The sequence below is a fragment of the Caretta caretta genome, chromosome 10, assembly GCF_965140235.1.
Source record: "Caretta caretta isolate rCarCar2 chromosome 10, rCarCar1.hap1, whole genome shotgun sequence".
NCBI lineage: Eukaryota > Metazoa > Chordata > Testudines > Cheloniidae > Caretta > Caretta caretta.
This window is the reverse complement of record NC_134215.1, coordinates 17,921,279-17,941,109: the sequence shown is the minus strand read 5'-3', so window position 1 is coordinate 17,941,109 and position 19,831 is coordinate 17,921,279. Positions and strand designations below refer to the sequence as shown.

General features: G+C 43.1%; 1 protein-coding gene across 5 annotated transcripts in view; it reads left to right on the top strand.

Annotated features, from left to right (window-relative positions):
• TMC5 (transmembrane channel like 5) overlaps positions 1–19,831 on the top strand; it is a 47,953-nt gene that overhangs the window by 26,559 nt on the left and 1,563 nt on the right. For all 5 annotated transcript variants that reach the window (XM_048868241.2, XM_048868243.2, XM_048868240.2 and 2 more), the window contains 13 exons: positions 1,124–1,275; positions 1,906–2,050; positions 2,575–2,730; positions 3,261–3,424; positions 4,007–4,085; positions 4,655–4,752; positions 5,138–5,233; positions 7,743–7,818; positions 8,888–9,021; positions 11,555–11,728; positions 13,527–13,605; positions 15,168–15,254; positions 19,415–19,516. In XM_048868241.2, coding sequence (XP_048724198.2) covers positions 1,124–1,275; positions 1,906–2,050; positions 2,575–2,730; positions 3,261–3,424; positions 4,007–4,085; positions 4,655–4,752; positions 5,138–5,233; positions 7,743–7,818; positions 8,888–9,021; positions 11,555–11,728; positions 13,527–13,605; positions 15,168–15,254; positions 19,415–19,516 — 1,542 coding nt within the window. The remainder of the gene's footprint in view (positions 1–1,123; positions 1,276–1,905; positions 2,051–2,574; positions 2,731–3,260; positions 3,425–4,006; positions 4,086–4,654; positions 4,753–5,137; positions 5,234–7,742; positions 7,819–8,887; positions 9,022–11,554; positions 11,729–13,526; positions 13,606–15,167; positions 15,255–19,414; positions 19,517–19,831) is intronic.

Below are 19,831 nucleotides of genomic sequence, written 5' to 3'. Positions count from 1 at the left end.
TGACAGCCTCTCAGCAAGCGATTGAATAGGCATGAAGACTTCATTATCCTTTAACCCCTTCTGCATTATCCTAAGACACTATCAGCAGTGAATCTTCCCATGCTATCCTTCCTCTGCAGATGTGTTAAGGACTTCAGTTTCTAATGCTGTGAACCTGGCACATTTCATAAGCACTGAATTCTTGATTTTTGCAAGGAGCTGGGCAAAACTTGCATAGAGATTTGTTGAACTCAGAGGGGCTTTACTTGAGTGGACCTTTAAATCTGTGCTGAGATCTCTGCACCATCAGGGCCTAAATACCTAAATATTTTTTGGGGGAAGAAAAACCTAAAGTTAAACACCCCAGTATCACAAACTCTGCTAATTTTACTGACACTCCGCTCCTGTTTGGTTTGTTTATTTGGTCAGAGAGGAGGAGCTGTTCCATTTTTGGGAAGGTTAGTTTTTTCCACACCTGACCTTTACAAGAAAGTTGCATCATTTCCATTGTACACCTAGGGGGGTCTATCTACACCTGGGGCGGGGTGGGAGGGTCTATATAGTGAAATAATAACTCAGACTGGTAGCTAAGACCTTCTCAATGTGAGGAAGCCATGTTGGTTTTTTTAAGAAGGGTAAATATGAACATTCCTGCTGGAATTCTCTTGCAATGTTGCATTTGTGCATTTCAGTTAATGGTTCTCAGTCTTCAGGTGTAAAACGGTTGTGCTCCTAAGTTTCTGGATGCAAAGTAAAAGTACAGCGATAAGGGATTACAGTATTTGCAGAGTGCTTCTTGGGAAGGATGGCCAAATAAGCTTTGATCTAGTGCCAGTTGCAATAATTTTAAATAAGGTCCACTCCTTCAAGGTGTTGGGCACCTGCAGCTCCTTACGATGATTTCTAGGAAAAGGAGGGGTGATCCACTGGCCAAAAGAAGCACTTGGCACCTGTAAAATTGTGATCAGTAGTGGGGGGGAAAGAAGGCCCTACTCCTGCAAAAACCTTACTAGAGTGATCTCATTGGGGTGAATGGGTCTGTTCCTGTCAATCAAGTTTTGCAGGAGAAGACCCTTGAATACTTAACTATATTCAATCAACAGCATGTCTTTTGAGTGCTAACCCAATTTCCATATCATTTTAGGGTTATTTTAAAAAAACAGTGCTCTACTACGGTTTTTACACCAACTCCACAATCACGAAAACTGAGAACAACTCTTCCTATAACATGCAGCTGGCCTATATTTTCACTATTGGGATTTATTTCATCATCTGCTTCTTTAGCTTGGTGTACAGGTACAATAACTATATATTCCTCCTGCACTTTAAAATGGATATATTTGTATGAAGACAAAAAAGCTATTAATTAACATTTTAAGAGCGTCTACTAGTAGTAGTAATAATACCCTGGGCCATTAGTTTGGACATGCTGCTGTTGACAAATTCCTGTTTCTAGTTCCTGATGGTAATAAAAGAATCTGGTGAAATTAAATACGCTGTCATCAAATTTCCCCAGTTTAGGGCTACGTAGTGTCCAAAGGGCTGCCAGACCCACCAGAATCACTGCAGAGCCACCAATGACCCCCAGAAGAATTCTGGCTCAGTCAGTTGAGTGTAATCCCCTGTTATGAATGCTGCTGTCCATAACTTCCACGAGTGATTTGCTGCATTTAATCAGACACAGCCATGGCTGACATAGAATAGGGGAAAAGAAGGCAGGAAGTAGCAGGGTATGTAAGGAGACCTGACCATAAAGGGAAAGGGGAGTGACTGTAACTGAACTCTACATTCACTAAGCAAGGAAGGTAGATTTCTGTAGTTTGCAAGACTGATTTCCCTCCCCCCCGTCCCCTTTTTGGGTCTTTCCTCTCAAAGACTCCCTGCATTTCCCTAATACTGATCTCCTGCATGTAACTTCTACTGCAGCATGGCAAAGTCCTTCCGTAAGAACTTCATCAATCCTCACACTTACTCTGGAAGTGCTGCCAAGCTTCTCTGCATCTGGGACTTCAATATAACCAATGAGAAAGCTGTGAAACTGAAGCAAAGCAATCTCAGTACGCAAATAAAGGTACAGAATGAAATGGGTCGGAAAGAAATCCTCTCCCCGTGTGAGCAGATCTAACTCTCGGTTTGAATGTATGACTTGCTCAAGAAAGTGCCATCTGATACTTCAGAGAACTGACTTCTTCCTGCCCCACTAGTTGACTATGTGAAGCTTTTCTGTTATGAGCCATTTACTTACCTGCCATTGGCTTATTTCTAAAGGACGTCTTTTTTGTCCTGGCAGTTGAATCTCTACAAGTGGCATGAATATTTTCCCATGTCTATTTTTTCCCCCCAGACCTGCAGCCAAATGGTGGCCTTTAGCTAGAAGGTAGGGGGAGCACACTGCTCTTTGCCTGGCATCATCTAGTGTACTGCTGATTTAACTGAGATTGTTTCCATATAACATGCTTCTGTCCCTCTGTGGCATATCCTACATAGCTGTGCACATGAACGAACAGTGCCTTGCCCCTAGCTCATGTTTTTTCCTTTATTTTTGTTATACTATTGACTAAGGCCTATGCCTAATTAGCAAGTGTTTGATTGCAGGAATCCCTGTCTGAAGTGACCCTCGAGGTACTGAACCTTTCTCTAAAGCAGAGAATTGCTCATATCGCTGTTCATCTGGTGGTTTGGGTGGCTTCCTTGGGAATAGCAGCTGCTTGTTGTGCTGGTGTTTACTTCCTCTCAAGAAATAATCTACAGGTAAGGACCAGGTTTGGTAAACTGCTACCCTAGAAACACAGGCTTCAACATTGGTATGCTGGACTCTTGAGTGCCAATGACTGTTCATGATTAAGGCTTGGAAGACAATAAGGCAGTATAGGTGTTGCTTCTGCCAATACTCTCATATAACCTTCAATAACTTAGTACTAGGTTAAACAATCAAGGCCTAGAAGGCAGAAGGAAGAATTGCTTAGTCTGGATTCCAGTAGCCTTATTCTGCTAGGTACTACAAAGAAAAAGATCGAACATGCTATCTCTGGTGCACTGACCTATCTCTGGTGCACTCTAAGGCCCCAATACTGCACTCGGGTCTGCGAGTGCCCTCCCCTAGCCGGTGTGGCTACAGAGGTCCATCCTAGCAGGTCGGGGCATATGAAAGCCGGCCAGCATAGGTTAAATGCAGAGCCGTGACTCTCCAAGAGAACGCAGGCAGCGCTGCGTGCAAACTCTTCCACAAAGACCACGCTGAGGGGAGTCTCTCTTGCACTTTATTTTTCTTTCCCTTTAAGTTCCTGGAAGGTAAAAAAAGTGAGCTGGAAAACGAGGCTGCCACGCTAGTGCTGCCCATCGTTGTGTCTCTCCTCAACCTCCTCGTCCCCTTCTGCTTCGCCTTGTTTGGACTCCTAGAGAAATTCCAGTATCCCAGACATCAGCTCTACGTCACAGTTATCAGGTATCCAGCGCCATCCTCTCCTAGTTAGCCGCACGAGCTGCCTGAAGCTGGCTGCACTTTTTCTGTCGACGGTAAGGCCCATGACAAAAGAGTACTGAAAGCATCAGGGCAGTCACTTCATTCAAAGGACTTGTGACTCCACCTCTAACGCTGCCTGTTATGTACTCGGCGCTCGCTACAGTGCCACAGCCTCGGTGGAGGCAAAGGTGTTGTTTCCCTCTCTTCCAGGCATATCCTGGTACGCTGGGCTTTGCTCAGCCTGTGGTGCAGACCCCAGTGCGGGAAAGATGGAAAATGGAGGGAGGGTTGGTTACAGCAGTACAAGGTACCAACATCCGTGCTCCACTGAGAGTGTCTTCTAAAGTTGGCCAAGGGGAGCTGCACCATACTTCAAAGCTGACATCCCTAGTGTAGGACAGTGTGCAAATACTGCTGCCTTTCTCCCACATGGAACGTCACACATCTCACTTGCAACATTTGTTTCACAGAATCAAATGCATTGGAAAGGAGTGATGTGCTACTGATGTCACATCCCTCCATGTTTGTTTAACAGGAATCAATATAGTTACTTCTTCTTTGTAGAAATATTTTTCTGAAAATATCAATAATTGGAATCCTCTGCTACTACTGGCTTAACGATGTGGCTACATCGGAGAAAGAGGTAAAGTTTTAATCCCTCATGTGTACAAAACTTTGCCATAAAACACGTGGTCAGGAATTAGCCTTAAAACACTTCCATAATATTTTGTCTAAACATCAGGAAATATGTGATCAGTGGAGGAAAAGGTATGGGAAAGATGACAGACTGTTGTAATGAAATTTATAGCCCAGGTGCAGAGGGCTCTTAGGAGAGGGAAGGAATTGTGGCCTTGACATTCTTCAGTTGGATCCAGGAATCTTTGGAGAAACAATTGTTGTGGGGAAAAAAGTCATAGAATGACATTATTCATCCGGCGTAGGTCAGAACTAGCTGTAGCTCACTCTATAGACAGAGACAATGATGAACTCTGTTGTACTGGATCTTAGCACATTTTTGAGCTATATCCTCACTGGGGTTGTTTTGGAAGGCTGTCTGAGGGGGAGGGAAACTAGAGTGAACAAGGATCTGAGCCAGAGCCTCCTGAAGTTTTTCCGTTTGTCTTTCAATGAGCTTTGGATCAGGATCCGGAAGTTCAAACACTAGACAGAAGGATTTGAATTAAATACACCCTTTATTTTTCTCTCTTAAAGTGCTGGGAAAGTCTAGTTGGCCAAGATATCTACCGTCTCATTGTGATTGACTTCATATTTTGCTTGTTTGGCTCTTTCTTTGGAGAATTTGTACGAAGGTGAGTGCGATTTCTAGATTACATCCTTACTGATTTGATGTCAACATTTAAATTAATGCTCAGTTTGTACCCATTATCTGAAAGAGAAGTGTTTTCACATTTACATTTTAGCTGCTTCATCCTATATAGCATAACTCTTGGCGCAAATGAAAAATGTTCTTTGGCTTCTGTCATCCATGCAGCATATTCATGAACATCAGTATTTTTCCAAACACATATATGTGCTTATTCTTCCATTTGCTGCCTAACTGACAAACAGTGCACACTTTTGCATAATACACCATTAATATAGATCCACATATAGTTAGTTATTGTTACTTATATGCAGGAATTTCCTTTAAAGATTGTTGCAGTTCTGTAGTTAATGATTTTGTGTCATTTTCAGAATCATTGGAACTAAATGTTGCAAAAAACTTGGAGTGCCAGAATTTGATATTGCACGAAATGTTTTAGACTTGATCTACACACAGACTTTGGCCTGGTAAGTGATGAGTTTTCATTCATACTTGCTATAAGATATTATTATTTATTCCTAGAGAGGCACTATGAAAAACAGCCTGATGATGACGTTTGCAATGGATAAGGATATGGCAGGAAATTGCCCTGGGAGACCTCATTGAATTAAGTTTAAGTAGCTTAGGGTTCATTGTATTAAATGAATGATTGATCTATTATTGTGGGCCAGGATTGTATGTAACCTGGTCTTTTGAAGCTACACCCTATTTCCTGATTATTCTTCCCGAGTCTCATGATCAAAGGCCCAAGCTGTATAAAGGAAGGACTGACCTATTCCTAGGTCGGCTAGTTCTGAGCTAAGGCTTCTATGAACCTGTAACCGCAGGAAAACTCTCTGTGGGGTTTGAAGGACTGACTCTTACCAGAGCCATTGTTGGAGTTGGGAATGATCTCTGGGGCGGGGGGAGATTAAAGCTTATTAGCAGGTGTGTAGACTCCTTTATTGTTTTTAATATGTTTTCTCTGTAATGCTTTCACCTTAAGAATAAGTGTGTTTTGCTTATAAAGAGCTGTGTGGTAATCTGTAACTGCTGGCAATACACTGGTCACAGCCTTCAGCAAGAAAGCAAAGCACAGACAGAGGCCTGTTTAGGCAGTCTGGCTTGCTAGTGTAGGCAAACGACTGTGCAGCCTGGAAACAGGCCAGTCAGGAGGGAGAGAGACATGGGTCTTTGCCCAGGAGAGGCGATGGCTAGGAGCTGGGAGCCTAGAGCGGGTCCCATGGTGAACCACGGAAAGGGAATATAGATGCATTTGCCCTGAACTGTGACCACTTTCACAAGAGCTTGGCTACCACAATGGTATAAAAACCTCGATAGAAAGACATTTTAACCTACCTTTTATTAAAATTGTAACTTAAAGGCACTCCCATCTCCTGTTTTTTGTCATCCCCCACTCTGTAGAACATAGGCGTGGGAAGTAGGGGTGGGGTGCTGCAGCACCCTCAGGTTTTATGCGAGGCCGCTGGCCCTGCACCCCGCTCCCCAGCCACTGCCTCTGAGCAAAAACCTGGGGGTGATTCCTGTGCCTATGCTTGGCCCAGCCCTCCGCCCGCACTCCATTCCCCAACCCCTTACCTCACCTGGGGCTCAGGTCCCAGCCGCTGGCCCCACTCCCCAGCTGCTGGCCCTGTGCCCGAGGTGTCGCACCTGGCCTCACGCCCAGGGCTCTGCTCCTGGGGCCCTGGCTGCTGGCCTGGCTCCCCAGCCGCTGGCCCCATGCCCAGCCCTACCCCCTGCTCTCAGGCCTTCGCTCCTGGGGCCTGCCCCCCACCTGGGGCCCCGCTCCTAGGGCTCCACTCCAGGGGCCCCATGCCCATCCCCACAGCTGGGGCCCTGCTCTTGGCCCTGCACGTGGGGTCCTGGCTGCCGGCCCCTGCCTGGGGTTCCGCTCCTGGCCCCACACCTGCCCCTAGCTGTGGCCTCGGCCCCCTTACTCCTGTCTGGGTGCCCCCCTCCTGGAGACACCATCCTGCTCCCAGCCGCAGTGGGGGCAAGGGGGGGCAAGGGGGCTGGCTTTCAGCACCCCCACTACTAAAAATGTTCCAGCGCCACTGCTGTGGAATTGAAATAAAACTAATAACAGTGACTTTATGCAGCACCTACACAAAGTAGTCGTCTTTCTGGCCACAACTGAAAACTTGGGGGTGGAAGGGGGTTGTAGAAGGAGCATCCTGGGTCTTTGATATTATGTCTTACTTCCCTACTGAAGTAGCATCACCGTCGAAGCTCTTCTAATATCAGATGGTGTTAGCAACAAGGAGGGAAGGAGTCTGTCCGATGAGCGACAGAATAAGGAAGGTTTCAGAGTAGCAGCCGTGTCAGTCTGTATTCGCAAAAAGAACAGGAGGACTTGTGGCACCTTAGAGACCGACCAATTTATTTGAGCATGAGCTTTCGTGAGCTACAGCTCACTTCATCGGATGCATACCGTGGAAACTGCAGAAGACATTATATACACAGAGACCATGAAACAATACCTCCTCCCACCCCACTCTCCTGCTGGTAATAGCTTATCTAAAAAGAAAAGGAGTACTTGTGGCACCTTAGAGACTAACCAATTTATTTGAGCATGAGCTTTCATGAGCTACAGCTCACTTCATCAGATGAATGCATCCGATGAAGTGAGCTGTAGCTCACGAAAGCTCATGCTCAAATAAATTGGTTGGTCTCTAAGGTGCCACAAGTCCTCCTGTTCTTTTTGATAATAAGGAAGGAAATTGTTTTCCAGATTCTAAAAGAATATTGCAAGGGGAGGGTGTAATAAAATGTTTTGCTTTATTTTTAAGTATAATTTTTAAAAAGGTTAATTTATCTAGTAGCAAGGTTTGCTTATTGTTACATTTAACAATATTAATATTATAATAACTTTATCCAAATATATTCTACTTTCATACCATGCAGTAAAAACCAAAGACTGAGTTCTCATACATTTTTGGACTCTTTCTCCCCTACGTTTTTTTTTTTTTCTTGTAGGATTGGCATCTTCTTCGCACCTTTAATGCCAGCCGTGCAGATTATATCATTTTTTATAATATTTTATGTAAAAAAGGTAAGGAGCTTTATATTTTCTCTTCAAGAACCATGAACTCTAACTAGTCCAACATCTCAGCAAGAGCAAATTCTTACCTAAGTTTTCAGGAGCAAGGTGGAAGCTTCAGGTTCTCGAAACATGGATTGTTACTGTCAGGAGCCTTGAATGATACTGTATCTATGTACTGCCTCTGCAGAAAAAGCTCTTTGGGGGGCAAAAAGAGAGGTTAAAGGCAAAATGTGTCAGGTGGAGAGAATGAAGTAGTGAAATGAAAGCTTGGGTGGGTGGGTGTGACACACACACCAGCCAAAACCAGAAGCCCCCCCCCTAGTTGTATGCATGACCATACTATTTTCAGTAATTGAACACTTAGACTGCGTCTACACTATGAGTGCTACCGCTGCAGCTGTGAGGCTGTAATGTATCCCACATTGAGAGAAGGGGGTTTTCTGTTGATTTGTAGGCAATCCACCTCCCCAAGCAGCAGTAGCAAGATCAGTGGAAGAACTGTTCCATCGACCTAGCCACATCTATACCAGTTGGCGAGGCTGGCTTAACTACGGCGCTCAGGGGTGTGAATTTTTTCACACCCCTGAGCAATGTAGCTAAATTTTTCTAAATTGTAAGTATAGACCACCTGAGTCTACTGCCATAGCATATAGGAGCAGTTGACTTCTGCTGAGTCCTTCTCAAACTCAACAAATATTAAATGTTTTGTGGTCTTGAAAGTAGAGTTGACTTCCGCTGAGTCCTTCTCAAACTCAACAAATATTAAATGTTTTGTGGTCTTGAAAGTAGAATTGTACCATTGATCAAAACTCCCTTGAACTTTGGGGTTCAGGTGAAATGCCCTTTAGTCTGGTTTTCAAAATCCTGACCAACAGAATCCAGTTTTGCCTCTCACTATTTGAAAGGCTGTACTTTATAATGATGTAGTATGTTTGTTGCTGGAAGTGCTGTTTGGAAACTGTTGATGAATGCTATTCCTATGAATTTGCTAGGAATTTCAATGGGATTGACTGAAACACAGGTATTTAAGTGGCATGTAACACAACTCCATCTGTGTGTGTGCATCTTTTTTTTGAAGGTCAGTCTAATGAGGAATTGTCAACCACCTCGCAAAGTCTGGAGAGCTTCTCAGATGACAACGCTCTTCATTTTTCTGCTGTTTTTCCCTTCCTTTACTGGAGTCTTGGCTGTAATGGCGGTCACTATCTGGAGGTAGGAAAGAGCCTCAGCATTCAGTCTTCACTATCTCCAAACTGAATTACACTTTTCACAGAAACCAAACAGGGTAGAGATATTTTAATACATAGTAAAGAAAAATCTGCATTTTCTTCCACTGAAAGCTTTCGAGTGTTGCTCATAAACTGTTCAGGACTCTGAAGAACACTACTGCAAACTCACAGAGTTTAAGTTAATCTCTTGAAAGCTGTGCTCAGCTTTTGAAAGAGAGTGGAAATTGAGACCGTGCGGCTTCCCCCAAAGGTCTGAGGGATGAGAAGGAAGCAGAGGAAGGCTGGTACTGGCCTGTGATGTGAGTAATTTAGGTTCATTTCTTTCCTCTGCCACAGATGTCCTGTGTGATTTCAGGCAAGTCATATAGTGTCCCTTTGCCTCAGGTCCCCATCTGTAAAATGAGAGAGAGTGGAATTTCCCTACTTCACAGGGTAGTGTGATGATAAATGCACTGAAGACTGCGTGAGGCACTCAGATACGATGGTAATGGGAGCCATGTAGGTATGATAGATAGAAGCTGCTATTCCTGTTTGTCCATTTTCCCTACATTCACTTCTGCTCTCCTACCTGGAGGAACAAAAGGAGGCCCAAGAAACAGTGCAAGATGTATGGAGGCAGAAAACTCTTATAAGAAAAATCAGATGAGCTACAAACCTCTGTTTGGCAGCTTGAGTTTAGTTTGGTTATTACATGAAGCATTTGCTGTCACAGTCTGGCTCTCCCTCCTCTCTTTCTCTCAGAAGTTTCTGTGACAAACCCATTTCCTCTTCTCTCTTGCAGTTCTCACCCCAGTACAGCAGCCTCACTTGCTAGCTACCAAAAAGTGAATTAAGATCAAGGGCAGGCCCAGAAATCCGGGTTCAAGTGGGATGTTTCCTAATAGTTCTTCATAAACACTGGGAGGTTTCACTGAATTCAGACTTGCATGGCTTGGCTCCTTTCCGATCTCTGCAAACCAAACTATTCACCTTATCACAAACAGAAACCTTTATTAACCTATTTCATGAATGCTAAGACCTTTTTATTTTTAGTCTGAAAATTATTCCTTTTTCTAGGGGCTGAGTCACATCCTGTTTTTACCAAAAATCGTATCTGAATATTCTTCTACAAAAATGGGGCGGAAGAACAAGGTGGTGGTGTTGTGGTTTTTATTAAGCATGCATGATGCATCTGTAAAAGCAATGGTTTCTTACATTCATAAGTTTACTGCAAAATCTATGGAGCCTCTACTATGGCAATTAACTTGTTATAACTAGCTAAAGATTTGCACCTGAAAGGCAGTGCTGCCCACTGATCTACTGTGAGAGGGTCTTGTGTCTCTGCTCAGATAGTCAACTGGGCCCATGCTATCGACCGGGGAGTCAACATGTTATACCAATAAATTAAAAACCAGCAGGATCTTATTAAAGGGAAAAAGGCAAAATACCACATTTATTGTGAATACAGAAAGAATCATAGTAAGCAGTTAGTTATAGCTATAACATTCCATTCAATCTCATATTTATTCACACATTCATTCATACAAACACACACACACAGGTTCTGCAAGGTTGTTATCATAGTTACGAGCCTTAGAGTTGCTCATGCCAAGCCACTGGCCAGGTGGCCTGGACATGAGGAGGGAGCAGGGGCTTGTCAGATGCACATCTGATGCTCCTGGAAGTTGGTTTGCAGAATCAGACCCCAAAGTTCTCACTTTCTAGAGTCTATTTTTATAGGAATTTCTTCCTATGCCAGTCTATGGGAATTGCTTCATCATGCTGTTGCTGAATCAATCAGCAGATGGCACATTCCTGATGGCTCCGTGCTGCCAGATGTTATCTTGTTCTTTGGTTCTCCCATTCTTGAGGCTGTTGGGTGGATTCCAGTCTGCCCTTTGGGGGTCCTCTGGTTATTTCCACTTGATGCCTTCTTCAGCCGATGGACACTGGATTCTTAGGCTGGCACCTCCCTGATCGTTCAGTTATTATCCACACCAAGCATCCATCCACATACATCCTCTATCTCTGTTTTAATCACAATTGTTAATCCAACAAAAGGGCGGGGAGTCTCTGGGTTCTGTTTCTGTTGTTACAGAGTATTGCTTTGAGTCTCTCTCTGTGTGAATTGCTTTGAGAACAGACTCTGTCTTAGAATGTACTAACGCTATTAGCAGCTTGCAAGTTTCACACATAGAGGGAGAGAAACAGTACCAAAAACCAAGAGACCTCTTAATTAGTAATACCCTGGAATTTAAACTCTGGGGAATCAAACTCATTTGTGATTTTAATATAGAACTTCTTTAATATGATCCAACAACCAGTGTAAAAACTCAAACACAGACATGCAGCAAGCCCTCTATCAGTTAAGATTTGCTCAGGCAGTTACACTTTAGTGAGTTGAACTTCAGGCAGTCTCCCAAGAAGACCTAGTACTCAGCGGCAACAGGTGTAACTAACCCCAAGGTGAGGGTACAGAGGCCCAGAGGAGATGAACTAGCACTTTTTAAAAAATATACTTTGTCTTGTTTTTCCAGGCGGACGCCTTCAAACCAGTGTGGTCCGTTCCAAGGCTTGACCTCCATAATTGATGCTGTTTCTGGGTGGATACATATATTGGACAGCTATTCTGGCTCGAAATGGGTGGTGTGGATTTATCGTAACTTAATTGGAAGTGTGCATTTCTTCTTTATCCTCACCGTCATCGTCCTGTAAGTGTCCATAAATGAAACTAGGTGGGGTGGAGAAAGTGAGGGAAACTTCTTCATGAGGTGATCATTTTCTGTGATGAAAATGCAAAGGACATTTTAAAGCTTCATTGGTGGAAACAATAAATCTATTGGAATTTAGTGAGAATTTGTGGTATGTGAATAGAGACGCAAAGACAATTTGTTCCATTTTATATGAGGTGCTCAGAGCTCTTTACAAAGCAACCTCACTCTAGCCTTATGAGAGACCATTCTTCAAGTACACCCACTTCATTGGGTATCCAGATTTACAAAGCCTCTTCCCACTAGTGCACTTAAACTTACAAAATAAGCAAATCATCTTGGGTACAACTGATAGAATGGTTTGTTCTTCCAGTTTGAAAGGTAAGCAAATTGATAAGTAAAGGGGGCAGATTTACAAAGGCCCAAATGACAGGCCGGGCTACACTATGAACGTTTGCCAGTATAGTAACGTTGATTAGAGGGTGATTTATTTTTGGTAACATTTTTATACCAGCAGAAGCCCTAGTGTAGATGCAATTATGGGTGGCAGGGGAAGGGGGTCCTTTTGCTAGCATAGCTTCTTTTGTTTCGAGGAACTAGTATAAGTTATGCCAGTATAGAGGGTTTGTTTGGGTTGCTGGCACTGGTAAACTTTTACTAGGCTGTGGGCCAACACTGCAAAGCCCTTTAGTGCCAGAGATGCAGCTTATATTAACAAAAGGAGTTCATTTGCTGATATAAGCTGCATCTTCACTGGGTTTTGCTGGCAGAGCTTTGTCAGTTAGGGGTGTGATTTCCTCTTCCCCCTCCTCCCCCCCATCCCACCACCTCCACATGCTTCCAACCAATGTAGCTATGCCCGCAAAACTTTGTAGTTTAGACCTGGCCTATGTCTGTGCTACAGACTTCTGCTGGCATAGCTATGTCAGTCAGGGGTGTGATTTGTAACTAGCACAGCCTGTGCCAGAAAAAGCCCCTATTGTAGGTGCAGTTATACCAGTGACACTGTGCTTTTTACCTGACAAGCTTGGTTAACTGCTGTACCGGAACAAAGCATGGGTAGGCTGGTATAGCTGTATCTGCATTAGGAGCTCTTTGCTATTTTATACTGGCATTCCCACACACCAGCAAAGCACTTCTAGTGTAGATTTGGCCCTAGTAGAGACCTGGCTTTGGCACGTAATTCCCATTGGCACCTAACTGCCATTTGTGCCTTTGAAAAGCTCTCCCAAAGCAGTTACGGGTTTTGCCCAAGACTCCATAAGTCAGCAGGAAAATTGGGAATAGTAGATAGGAGTCATTGCTCCCAGTCTCATAGTCCAATCACATTCCCTTCTAAGAGTCAAATCCTAATCCCATAAAAAAATCAATAACAAAACTCCAAGACATGCCAGTGGAACCAGGATTTGCCTCTATGTGATAGTTACTAAGGTTCATGAATTGGCAGGGGAAGGGGAGGGACGGTGCCAAGAACTGGTACAAGGTTGGTTGAAAACAATGGATTCCTGTCTAGAACTAAAAGGTACCTTGTGGTGTTGACCTGCCTGCCTTGTATCTGTGTAAGAGCCCATAGAGCTTTGGGTCTTTCCCAATAGAACTTCTGACCCATTTAGTATTTGCCTGCCATTACTCATAAGTGGGACAAGGTGGGTGAGGTAATATCTTTTATAATACTGCATATTACTTACAAATAATCACTGTGTAAAATGAACAAGAGCTCTTCTTGTTTGGCAGTTATTTGGAAGAGAAGCATCACCCAAAATAAATACTTCTGCTCTGAACTTTCTTTTCCTTTCAGAATGATCACATATCTTTACTGGCAAATCATAGAAGGAAGAAAGATAATGGTCAGACTCCTGCACGAGCAAATTATTAATGTAAGTTTGTTTTTCAGGTTTCTATTATTTAAATAAAAAAACAGGCAGCAAACACGCTAGCTGGTTTCCCCATGTCTGTTGCATACGACGCGTGCACGCAGATAGGTTTCTGTTTTAGCACAAGTGCGAAGAGGAAAATATCTCCCTACATACACTTGACTAATCAACTCTGTATGCAGTTTATTTTAAGGTTATGCAGGGCATTACATAATTTGTCAGAGGCATTACTTGAAGCAAGGAGATGCTTTGCTTTCCGCAGAGGTGTGGTGTCAGATGGCTAGGTGTCAGGCTATGGTACTTTCAGGATTAATAGTCTGATCCAGCTCTGCAAACTGTGTGTCTTTGTTAGATTTGGTTTCTAAATAGACAGAAATTGCATTGGTGGGTATAGTCTTCTCAGTGCAAATGCCATTCCCATTAATGCTAATGTCTAATAGGACAGTAAAGCCTGGGTGTTGTAAAAAACACCATAGAGCAGTTGCTTTATTTTCTTTGTGAAAATAAAAGTACAATTAGTTTTACTTTCGTAAATATTATTTTTATGCTTTTTGATTGGTATGTGTGAGGAGGGGTCTGAAGTTCATCATTCCAAAGGCTTTTGTGACAATAAAGACAGACTTAGAGTAGCACCTTGAGTTGTGTGAAAGTTTTGGGTCATGCGCCCTCATCCCTGAGACTTTGGGCTAAGCAGGATTTGGTTAGTCTGGAGAGCTGGCGGGCTTGCTAGGGAGAGGGCAGGAGCTGCCAGAGCTGACTCACTTTCTGAAGCTGGGATGTGGGGCCTATTTTCTGCATGTCAAGTCTGTGTAGAAGTGATCTTGGGTGAAATTCAGCAGTTGGCGAAGGTCCTGTGTATGCTCCTTGGGCGCAAGAATAAGAATTATCATGTGCCAGGGAGGTGGGCTCCATGCTGGCTCCGAATGTACTGATATGTGGGCACCACTGGATCTGTTCTAGTGGCCCAGACCACCCTGATGGAGGCAGAAAGATACAGCCTGTTGGCTAGAGCAGTGACTGCAGAGGGGCTGCACTGCAGGCTTCCTGTCTGTCTGCCTGCAGCTGGAGGAGATGTTTTCATCTCCCCCCCCCCCCCCCCCACTTCCCCTGCAGGGTAGCTACGTAATCTGTTTAATCAGATTCCTGCAGGATTTGAGACAGTAACTATATGCATAACAACTCCCTCTTCTGCATTCTCTCAGCTGGCTTTGGGAAAGCTAATGCTTCAGGCTGCTTCTCTCCCCGCCTCCTCAGTAAACCTTTGGGGATACAGCCCACCTAGAGATAACAATTTTGACTAATGGAGTTAGAATAACTTGGGTCTGATCTACTCTGGGAAATTATTCTGCTATACATATGCCAGTCAATTTCTGTTATAGCTGTGCCAGCATAACTCTTGTGTGGACATGATATTCTGGAATAAATGTGATTTTATTCCACAATTATTCCACTTCGATTGTAATTGCTATCCTGGTCAATTTCCCTGTGTAGACAAGCCCTGCGATTGCATTAGGACTAATATGCACACTCAAGTTACTAACATTCATTTTTTTTCTTTATTCTAGGAAGGAAAGGATAAAATGTTTTTGCTTAATAAACTAAGTGCACTGCAGACATCAAAACTAGGCCCACCAAAAGGAGAACAACAAGAGGTCAGTTCAAAGGCGTGGGTGTTTCCATGTTCACATTCTTTAGATAAATAATCATAAGGCCAGAAGGGAACCCTATCTATGAACTACTGATTTTATAAATCAATCACCATTTTGGGGTACATCCACTCTAGTTGTTAACACCTTTGCAAAGGTTAGTCTGGACAATGCCAATGCACTTCTGACTTACCTGGGGGATCAGCCTAAGGTAAAAATCTCAAGTAAAGACAATCTCCCTGTTGGTGTTTACAAAGCCATAGGTAAAACCTTCCTAACAGAGATGTGGTGTCACACCCGCAAAAGGGCTCATCCATTCTCAGGCCTCCTATAGACTAGGGGAAAAGGTGCTTTCCCCTTCACCGTCAACTGAGCTAGGTCACAGGAGCTTATTACTCCACAGAAAACCCCATTCAACATGAATGTGGACAGTTTTTAATACCTTTTGGCTGGAATATAATAGGTCATGGTTAGCCTGAACTGGGGTTTTCAATCTTTAAATGAGCTCAGCTGAGTTAATTTGACTTGAAAAAAGGACCCTTTTTTCCTAGCCTAGACAAGGCCAAGGTAAGAGTCCGTCCCTAGAGCGGATTCAGCCTGGGAGAATTGTTCTGATGTTGATATGCTATACCTGCTGGTTGTGTATTGTCACTCAGTATCCTGCTGGGATAGATGCATGGAGCTCTGAAATAAGACAGGAATATTCCTGTCTAATTTCTTTTTACCATTGTGCTGGTCTCAAGTGCTGGTTAATCACATGCTGTATCTTCAAAACTCTCCTCTGGGGTCTTTAATGCTAAGACCACTTGTTTCTCTGTTACAGCCATTCTGCTTTTCTTTACAGATTCCCCTCTCTTCCTATGTCACCCCCCACAAAGCCACCAGAAAGAAAGGGAAGCAAGCTAAAAAGATAGTAAAAGAGTAAACAAAGGAAAAGAGACCAAAGACACAAAGAAGAAAATAAACTCTTTTTATCTCAGGAAGCTCAGTGCATCCAAATTCTCAAGCAGCATAGACAGAGCAGGCCACTTGCTACAGCTTCTAGTGCAGCTGCCCAAGCTCTGATGTCTTTCCTCTGCAATGCACAGTTCTCTTCTATTCCACCTAGTTATTTGTATCGAAAGCAATAAAAGATTTTTGTGGTAACCGATGAATTGTCAATGTAACTCTAGAGGGCCAAATATGCCAATCCAGAAAACAGGAGAGAGACCACCAGCATAGCATAGTGGTAAGAGCAAGGAACTGGAACTGAGATCTGAATTCTGTTCCTGACTTGCTGGGTGGCTTTGGGCAAGTAATTTACATCAGTGCCTCAGTTTCCCGATCTGTAAATTGGGGGTTATGAGATTCACCTGTCATTGAGATTACTTAACAAAAGGTTCTGTACAGTGTATGCCAAAAGCACTATTGTTATTTCACAATATCTCCACGAGATGGAGACAGAAGCCAAATAAAACTTTGTAGCACCAATTCTTGAATAAAAGGTACTGACCTGCCTAAGCAGACCTGTTTGCATCATCTCCAAGCCAGCTGGAGATGCCTGTCCCTGAGCTAATGAACTCAAAGCACTTTGGAGGACAGGATTAGAGTTCAAAATGATCTTAATAAATTGCACGATGGGTTTCAAGTCAACAGATTAAATTCAGTGAAGACAAGTGCAAAGTATTACACCTAGGAAGAAAAAAATCAATTTGCCCAAGTACAAAATGGGGAAGCAGTACTGCTGAAAAGGATCTGGGGGTTGTAGTGGATCACAAATTGAATATGAGCCAACAATGTGATACAGCTGCAGAAAAGGCTAATATAATTCTTGGGTATGTTAACGGGAGTGTCATATGTAAGACACGAGAGGTAATTGCTCTGCTCTATTTGGCACCAGTGTGGCCTTAGCTGGAGTATTGTGTCCAGTTTTTGTCACCACACTTTAAGAAAGATGTGAACAAATTGGAGAGAGTCCAGAGAAGAGCAACAAAAATGAGAAAGGGTTTAGAAAACCCGACTTACAAGGAAAGGTTTAAAAAAAACTGTTTATTCCTGAGAAAAGAAAGCCAAGTTGGGGGGACCTAGTAAGTCTTCAAATATGTTAAGGGCTGTTATAAAGAGGATGGTGACTGATTTGTTCTCCATGTCCACTGAAGGGAGGAGAAGAAGTAATAGCCTTAATCTGCACCAAGGGAGGTTGTGGTGAGACAAACTATAAGGATTGTTAAATACTGGAAAAGGGTATTAAGGGAGGTTGTGAAATCCCTGCCACTGGAGGATTTTTCAGAGCAGGTTAGACAAACACCTGTTGGGGGGTCTAAGTTTACTTGGTCCTGGTTTAGCGCAGGGGACTGGATTAGATGACATCTCGAGGACCCTTTCAGCCCTGCGATTTCTATGATTCTATAAAATGTTTTGAGGGCTGTTCTCTAACTTGTGATGGCAGGAATAGCCTCGCTCAGTGCTTCACAGAAGGAGATTTTTTATTTTTCTTTTCTCTCCCCAGTGCACTGTGCTCCTTGTTTCCATTAAAGTCTAATAGTGAAAATTCTACTGATTACTTTGGGGTAGGATTGAACTCTGTGTTGGGGCTTCCCTCTGCTTTCAGCATCCTACCTTCATGGGTAGATTCGGGCTAATCAGGGATTGAATCCACCAAGATTTTTTTTTTTTTAGACCTTCTGAAAACATGTACCTCTGCCTGAGCTGGACAACCTTGTCCCTGATAGAGTTACATGTGCGTTCTTTATTATTCATATATTATACAGACAGGGCACCCCACCCTTCTACTCCCCGAGAGCCGCTTTTCTCTTGTAGGCTGTATCATGCTCTTCCTGCTGTGTTTTTTGTTTTTTTTAAAGGCATCTAGAATTGATCAGCTCTGAGGGCAATAACATAAAAACACTGTCATATGACCCGTTCTCCGCCAAGAGAGATGCATAGGGCAACCCAGGAGTTGGATGAACCTCTTTGGAGGAAAACAAGACACCAAAGTCAAATTGAACCTTTTTGGAGACTTGGAAGATGATGTCTTTAAAAAAAAAAAATTAAAAAAAAAATCACATCTCTGATGCTGGTTCTCCTAGTATTTCCAGCCAAGTTGAATCCAGGACATGTAGAAATCTAGCAAGGTTCATCATCTTATGATGACTGGCTGTGAGTTAACGCTCTGAGAGAAATGTGTGCACTTTAGAGTTAAGTGAGCAATTACAGTGAACGAGCACTGCCTGGTGACAGGGCATCTGCCAACATGAGCAGTCCTGGAGTGAGGATGTGAGCAAATAGCCCTCCCTAACACCTAGGAAAATTTTAATAGCTTCCAAATATGCATTTGCCTGTGACCTAGCTAGTCCCCTTTCAAATGTAGGTGCCAAAACACACCGCAGGTGGAGCTGGGGGGAACAGAGTGCTGAGAATAGGCACATTTTACCTACCTGGGGCTTGGGAGGAACAGTATCCACAGAACAGCTACAGTCGTAGGCATCAGAGTAGCACCCATGTTAGTCTGTATTCGCAAAAAGAAAAGGAGTACTTGTGGCACCTTAGAGACTAACAAATTTATTTGAGCATAAGCTTTCGTGAGCTACAGCTCACTTCATCAGATGCATTCAGTGGAAACACCCATTGTTTCATGTTCTCTATGTATATAAATCTCCCCACTGTATTTTCCACTGAATGCATCCGATGAAGTGAGCTGTAGCTCATGAAAGCTTATGCTCAAATAAATTTGTTAGTCTCTAAGGTGCCACAAGTACTCCTTTTCTTTTTGCGAATACAGACTAACACGGCTGCTACTCTGAAACATGGGGAAATAGTTTTACTTGTGTAATGATCCATCCACTCCCAGTCTTTATTCAAGCCTAAGTTAATTGTATCCAGTTGCAAATTAATTCCAATTTAGCAGTCTCTCTTTGAAGTCTGTTTTTGAAGTTTTTTTTTGAAGAATTGCCACTTTTAGGTCTGTAATCGAGTGACCAAAGAGATTGAAGTGTTCTCCGACTGGTTTTTGAATGTTATAATTCTTGACATCTGATTTGTGTCCATTTATTCTTTTATGTAGAGATTGTCCAGTTTGACCAATGTACATGGCAGAGGGGCATTGCTGGCACATGTTGGCATATATCACATTGGTAGATGTGCAGGTGAACGAGCCTCTGATAGTAATCTGATGTGCTCTCTTCCAGAGGAGTTCATCTTTGTACCAGCCATCTAGACAAGCTGCTCTGCAAATGACAGCCTCCCTAGAAAGGCCATTTGGGAGAAATGGAAGAGACTTCTATGCTGAGGTATGATAAGCCAGCCAAGAAGGGTACTTGTATGGAACATAGTAGTTTTCATTTGGATGTTGTGATGATAATAGGACCTCCGCAGTTTGCAGACACCACTATCCACCCACCTCAAAAACTATTTTTAATATAAAAATGTAGCAAGAAAAGCTTTCAGAACAAAACCCAACTAGTTCTTCACAAAGCCACATAAGGTTGGCAGAAGCAAAGGATACGTTTAAGTGATCAAAGTTTGCTTTTAAACATAAAGGTAACAGGCATATTGGTGGGAACACATGGAAGTAAATATTCTGATTTACTATGAATTTTGTTTTC